The sequence below is a fragment of the Branchiostoma belcheri genome, unplaced genomic scaffold (genome assembly GCF_001625305.1).
Source record: "Branchiostoma belcheri isolate BF01 breed outbred unplaced genomic scaffold, Haploidv18h27 scaffold1904, whole genome shotgun sequence".
Classification (NCBI taxonomy): domain Eukaryota; kingdom Metazoa; phylum Chordata; class Leptocardii; order Amphioxiformes; family Branchiostomatidae; genus Branchiostoma; species Branchiostoma belcheri.
In genome coordinates this window covers 1-1,537 of record NW_017803385.1, presented here as the reverse complement: position 1 = coordinate 1,537, position 1,537 = coordinate 1, and the positions used below count along the sequence as shown (strand labels likewise).

The 1,537-nt window shown below is 42.0% G+C and overlaps 1 protein-coding gene across 1 annotated transcript; it reads right to left on the bottom strand.

The window, feature by feature from the left end:
- Window positions 1-515: 515 nt before the first annotated feature.
- Window positions 516-855, bottom strand: LOC109468090 (lactose-binding lectin l-2-like; the record flags this gene model as incomplete). The annotated part of the gene is made up of 1 exon (XM_019766328.1): window positions 516-855. A coding segment is annotated over exon 1 (340 nt), but the record flags the coding sequence as incomplete, so codon positions are not given.
- Window positions 856-1,537: the final 682 nt, after the last annotated feature.

Genomic DNA, 1,537 nt, shown 5'->3' with positions numbered 1-1,537 from the left:
GAGACTTTTCAATTCTTTCCTTCATTGCGCTGTTCGTCACTATAGCAAGACAATTAACCAGTAGTGGTATAATATCTAGCTAAATCCTACGTGGTATAACTGCACATTATGTATAAATTTTAATTGTGTAATCGTTTTCGGAATGTTTTACTAGTGTGCTTGTTATGTTTCATGTGTACAATGAAAGAGTGTAACAAACAGTGTTCCCGCCAGGCATGCGTCCTTGTGACCTGGGCTTTATGGCACTTTTTTTTAATAAGGAACAATGTCACTCCCAAAAACCTAGAATGTCCAGGACAAAGATACAGAAACCGGAAGAACAAAGGGCAGCCATCAGGAGGACAGAAACAACTTTGATATTTGTCTTTGATCCAACATCTCCAACAAGTTATGCTGATAAAAAAAAAGGTGAGAAGAAAAATGGGCACAATGTATAGCAATGTGCGAAGCAACTCTTCTATTTTTAAAAAAAAATATAAAAGTGCAAACGGAGATGTACATGTTTTTAAACTTACCTAATTGAGAGAGTTGGCAGATGAACTTCCTGTCAGCGAAGGTACATTGTCCATCGTTCCATGTGTTCGTTAGGGGCCAGTACTCGGCACAGTCCTCGTTATCACCTGCGTTGTCGGGTTGTCCTGGACTCCAAGCTCTGAAGTCGCCCAGAGGAACGCCATCGTCCCACATCCAAACTCCCTCCTGGTGGACATCAGTCAGTCCAAAACGGAAATAAGCGTTGCGGTCGACGCCATTTTTTAGATCCATGAGGAACTCGTTGGTAGTGCTGTCCCGGGGTATGGCAAGGGTTCCCCCGTCTAAAGAACACCTACTGACTGCACCGTTGTAGGTTGTCATGTCGTTGAAGGCCTTAAAGCATCGACGACTATGTTGATGGAAAACGTACCCATTTAGGCAACCTATTCCAGAACGAATAAGGTTATTATTTCAACTACATGCACTTGTGTTTGAAGCACTATGTAGACAATTGTAATTTTGATGTAAAATGGAAACAGTGAATAATGTTAGTTTGGACGGAATGATTGCCGTTTGATTTCATGACGTTTTACCTGGCATATGTAATGTATCAATGACATAAAAATTGACGTATAGACCTAAAAACGTTTTCAATGTACATGATTATGGCACGGAAATTGCAGACCAAAATGAACATAATATATCCCTGCCTTTTTTGCCTTCGACTGAAGGCTATGCCTTCGGAGAAGGCTATGAAATCGCTTTTGCACTGTTTGGCAGATTAGGCACGATAACTCTTGAAGGCAAGGTCCGAGGTTCACGATTTTTGGCAGGCAGGTTGATTTGGGGGTGGCCATTGTCAAGGCAAAAATGGGCTTCGTGGGGGGTTCCTAAGTTACTGTAGTTGACCTTGGTTTTTGGTGTTTTTTCCTTGTCATCAAGATATCTCGAGTATCCTTAAATGGATGTTCATGACTTTTAGTGGGCAAGTTACCGTTGAGAATGCCGAGGTCAAGTTCAAAGATGGGCCCCGTGGGGGTTTCTATGTCACTGCAGTTGACCT